The sequence below is a fragment of the Sinocyclocheilus rhinocerous genome, unplaced genomic scaffold (assembly GCF_001515625.1).
Source record: "Sinocyclocheilus rhinocerous isolate Xijiao unplaced genomic scaffold, SAMN03320098_v1.1 scaffold45, whole genome shotgun sequence".
Taxonomy (NCBI): Eukaryota; Metazoa; Chordata; class Actinopteri; order Cypriniformes; family Cyprinidae; genus Sinocyclocheilus; species Sinocyclocheilus rhinocerous.
The window spans coordinates 922,834-927,829 of record NW_015632734.1 but is presented as its reverse complement, the minus strand read 5'-3'; the positions used below and the strand labels follow the sequence as shown (position 1 = coordinate 927,829).

The following is a 4,996-nucleotide window of genomic DNA, read 5'->3' as shown; positions in this document are numbered from 1 at the left end:
GCACGTCCAGTGTGAATGAAACAGACATTACATGTGTTCATAGCACTAAATAATGGCCAATCCATAAAAATAATACTACTTTTTTTAAATAGCATTTAAAAATAGCAAAAAAAGAACTAAACCAAAAACTGTGGTAAAAAAATTTAAAAACTGAGGTATTTATTGAACCGTGGACTAACTGTATTGTTGCATCCGTACTGTTTACTCTGAAATACTGTATAACAGGAATATCACAAACTGAGTGCAGACCCTGATTATTAACCTATAAATTTTTTTTTTTAATTAAATCTCGCAAACCCCCCAAACCCTCCCACTCCCCGAGCCACACTGATGGTACTCAAAAAAACATTTCCAAGGTTGGCAGGTCTGTTACTGTTATCACTGGCATATTCTCAAGTGTCTAATTCTAACGTTTGGTAATATTTCTATTCAAAATCGCGATTCCTCGGTGTGGCAAAACATTAAATTCGAATTAATCGATAAAATCAGAAAAATCGCCCAGCCCTAGTTTCTACATTAACAATGATTTGGGTCAAACAAAAATGATAAGTTATCTGAAAACTGGATGCTGTCAACAAACATACACTACCTTTCAAAGGTTTATAGTCAGTAATAGTTTTTTTTTTTTTTTTTGAAAAATTAATATTTTTATTTAGCAAGGTTGTATTAAATTGGTCAAAAGTGACTGCAACGTTTTTTTGTTATTGTTGCAGAAACAAAAAGTTCTTTTGAACTTTGTTCATCAAATAATCCTGAAATAATAAATATATAATTGTTTCCACAAATATATTAAGCAGCACAAACATTTTCAACACTGATAACAATAAAAAAAGAAATGTTTCTTGAGCAGCAGATCATGATTGAGCTTTTGGAGCAGGCTTTGTGCAGAGGGTTTTGTAACCGCTTTTCTCTGTTCTTTTTCCCATTTCTGTATCATTCCTCATTTGACCATTATCAGGAGAGAAGAAGTTTGTGTGTTCAGAGTGTTCGAAGCGGTTCATGCGCAGCGATCACCTGGCCAAGCACATAAAGACGCATCAGAACAAGAAGGGAGGGGGCGGAGCCGTGGTGGCCAGCGTGGGCGGAGCCATGTCCTCGGACAGCATCATCACGACGGGCGGCACCACACTCATCCTCACCAACATCCAACCCGGCACCATGCAGGGCCTGGCCACCGTCAGCGCTACCATCAACACGTCTAGCTCACAGGACCAGCTGAGCACAGCCGAGATTCCTCTGCAGTTAGTCTCAGTGTCCGCCGGGGACGTGGCCGAGTGACACACCGTGAACGCTCTGTTAGACTGCCAAGGCTCCGCCTCTTCCTGTATGACATCACATCCTCTTCTCCCGCAACCTGAGACTTCATACGTCGATTCCAAGCTCACGCATTTACTTTGCTTTTATACCTTTACATATTTACCCTCCTTTGCGTAAATATGTACATTTACGTGAATGCATATATACACACACACACACACATATATATATATATATATATATATATTTTACAAATATAGAATTATTGGGGGTTTTCATCTTTTTATGGGGGAAGCATTATTTCTTGTTTTCACATACAACACTGAAATGCCTTATATTGTATTATAAGCTGTCGTGTACAAAGCTCGAGTTCTTCATGGGTGTCAAGCATCTGTTTCCGTGTGTACTTGTTGGAATGGGAATAATCGTGTTGTGTAACAGACGGGTGGTTGATGTTAAAGGAGCAGCTTAGCCAAAAGTGAAAATCTCACGTTATTTATTTCCCCCTCCATTACGGCATTCCAAACTCGTGCGGTTTCTTTGAGGGAAAATTGTTTTCTTTCCATGCAACAACACTTCCATGTCTGTCAAGCTCCAGAATGGACAAAAACTAGTCCATGTGACTAGAATCATGTTGTGTGAGAAACAGACCCAAAATGCAAGCTTCTATTCAGTGAGAGTCATCCCATCAGCTGTATAACTCTGTCAGACTCTGCGTTTTCTGTCATGGGCTTTGTTTGGATGGGCTTCAGAAGAATGTAGCGTCTTGGGTCTGAACGAGTTCTCGTGGAGCGGGGGAGTAAGTAATGGCAGAATTTCCATTACTGTGGGTGAGCTGTTTCTCATTTTAATTATAGGTCGTAAGTGATATTCGTGGTGTAAGTTCTCCATATAAGGAGTAAGATATAAAACTTTGGGGCGAAGCCTGCCATTGTGCTGTTGGGAGTCACGAAGGTGTCCAATAGTGTCTTTACATGTCTCCGATGCTCCTCATGAAAATGCATTTGATTTATTTTATGTAGTTTTATTTTGTGTAGGTAAACCCAGTTCTGGCAAAGGGGAAAAATATGAAACAATCATGTAATTAAAAGCATTTTATGTATCATAATTCTCAAACGTCTGCGAGTTGATCAGATCTTTCAATATGAATTTGTTGCGAATGAAGTCTTTTTTGAGCAAAGTGATATTTATATATACATTGTAACCTGGATTTGTGGTGTCCACAACTGCTTTTCTAAGGAAAAAAACTCCCTTCGGCTTTACTTTTTTAAAGAACTGGACTGTAATCAGCACCAAGAATCATTTGTATGAAATTAAGCGGTTTGTAGTTTGCCAAATTTGATAAATCGAGAGAAAAACTCTCGATTTATGTCTGATGGTTTGATCTGTACTGTGTGTTTCAGGACCAAACGAGCAGCTCAGTGTGCTCAACTACAACAATACAACAGGCTAACAGGGTTTTGGGATGTGTTTTGTGGCGGGACCTTTGCGGTCACATCTCTGTCTAACCGTGTGGTGATGTAGATGACATTCACGGTGGTCAATACGTAGGTTTTGAACTCCCTCTCCTTCGTTCGCTTACTGTAGCCGTGAGTCTGACGCCTTCAATCACAGAGAGCGATTGTCCTCAGAGGAGTTAGCTAATGAACGTTGTGTAAGGAGTTCTCAAGGTTTTATTTGAATACACTGCAGGTCATCAGGGAGGACGCACTCGTTTGCTGTCAGTCAATGTACAAGTATGGCTTTGTTTCCATGTGGTACTGTACGATTATTCTCCACTGATCTGTTTTTATTCCTTAAGCTAATCAGGATGTCTCTTTATCTACCGCTTTTGAGTACCGTTGCCAATTTTTGTGTTGGGGATTTTCCCGTAGCCAAGTTTGTAACGATCAGGAGTTTGATTGAAAAGGTCCAGCGGGGTTAATGGCAGATAATCAAACACTATTTTGTTTTCTGATTTGATAAGGGGTGCTCTGTCACAGTGACCCAGAATTGCATTTTTTTTTGTCTTTTCCTAGTTTGTGAAGTCTAATTTGATATTATAAATAGCATCTTAAACATGTCACTTTTAGATTTTTATTTGGTCATTTTTTCCAAGAACGCTTCAGACTATTGTACAATGCCCACTTTTGAGGGCAGCTGTTTTTCCACACTAAAATGACTAAACATGATCCTGTGCTTGTCAGTTGTCTTATTTTCACAGAACACTGATGCACATACTTGCACACAACAGTAAAAATAGTTGACAAATAAGAACCATACATTTTATCCACCCCCCCATCATAAAAAAATTAAAAATATCATTTAAATAAATTAACATTCCTTCAGCAGGGATGCATTAAATTGAATCCAAGAGACTGTAAAATAAAGAAATTACATTTCAAAGTATATTACAATAGCCATTAGTTGAAATTGTAATAATATTTCACAATATTACTGTTTTTACTGTATTTTGGATTAAATAAATGCAGCCTTGTTGAGCATAAGAGACTTCTTTAAAACATCTTTGAATGTTAATGTTTTAGTTTTTTTAAATTTAATTTTTAATTGCCTTGTTGCCTTAACTAGTTCATTTGAAATGGTTTCAAATTGTGTGATGTTTTTTAAAACTACAACTGTTCATATATTCAATCTTTCTATAAAAGTTTGAATAGGCAAAAGCATACGTGCAATAAATCTACTATTTGCATTAATACTACAAATTTTGATTGAAATGTTCTATTCATGTTCGAAAACCAATCAATTCTTAAAATTCCTGTGTGTGTGTGTGTGTGTGTGTGTAACCTTTGTGTGTGAAGTCCAGTAGATGTCACTGCAGCAACAGGGTATCCTACTGAGTCTCTGACCGCTTCCTACCCTCTAAATCCTGATATATTCCTCATCTCATGTGCGTTTACAAGCGTCTCTGACTCATTCAATGTTAAAATATGTATAAAAAGAGCAGGCACGACGAGCATCCGCCCGCCCAACCCACCGTTTTACCCCCTTAAATTGTACATGTAATGTTTATTTTTGAACTTGCTCAAGTGTGAACAAAATTCCCCTCCATTCCTTTTTCATTTTCAATTTAGAAATACACTTACAGCAATTTCCTCTTAGAGGGGCTTATATATTAAAACCACATCACATTTCATGATCAGAGTCTGTTTTACCTGTTGTCTATTGTGAACATTAAATCCAGCTGTGTGGAAAATTGATTCGGATAGTTGACGATGTATTTTAAATGTTTTTTTGTTGTAAATGTTTTAAATGTATTTTAGATGTTTTTATAACATTATATATATGTAATGTTATTTTGAAGAATGTTGGTTTCAAATTGCAAACTGCTTTTGTCTCATCATCACTTATGGTTGTGGCCACACATAATCAAAAGTGTCCACTGAAATCTTTTATCGGTCAAATCGAAGCGAAAAAACATGCTCCGGAATTCGACACGATTTGTCGCAGAGATTCAGAGAAAACTGTCTATTAATGTTCATATGGAGCCGCCCGTTGCCTGCCACCTTTCATTTGCATAATTTAATGAATTCAATTCATTGTAATGCAATACAGAGAGCACGGTGAACATGAAATGACAGTTTGAGTTAATGAAATGTGTTAACGATATCATCATTTGCTTGTATGTTAATTAGTCCAATTAATTTCCAGTGCACGGTAATCTGAATATTGTAATAGCGCGTCTGAAGTCAGGTGGGGAGCGGGGCATATTGAAGCAAGGCCTATGAATCATCACATCCTC

At 37.5% G+C, this 4,996-nt stretch overlaps 1 protein-coding gene across 3 annotated transcripts in view; it reads left to right on the top strand.

The window, feature by feature from the left end:
- LOC107742953 (transcription factor Sp3-like) overlaps positions 1-3,584 on the top strand; it is a 21,423-nt gene extending 17,839 nt beyond the window's left edge. For all 3 annotated transcript variants that reach the window (XM_016556041.1, XM_016556040.1, XM_016556039.1), the window contains one exon: positions 959-3,584. In XM_016556041.1, coding sequence (XP_016411527.1) covers positions 959-1,278 — 320 coding nt within the window. In that variant the 3' untranslated portion in view covers positions 1,279-3,584. The remainder of the gene's footprint in view (positions 1-958) is intronic.
- Positions 3,585-4,996: the final 1,412 nt, after the last annotated feature.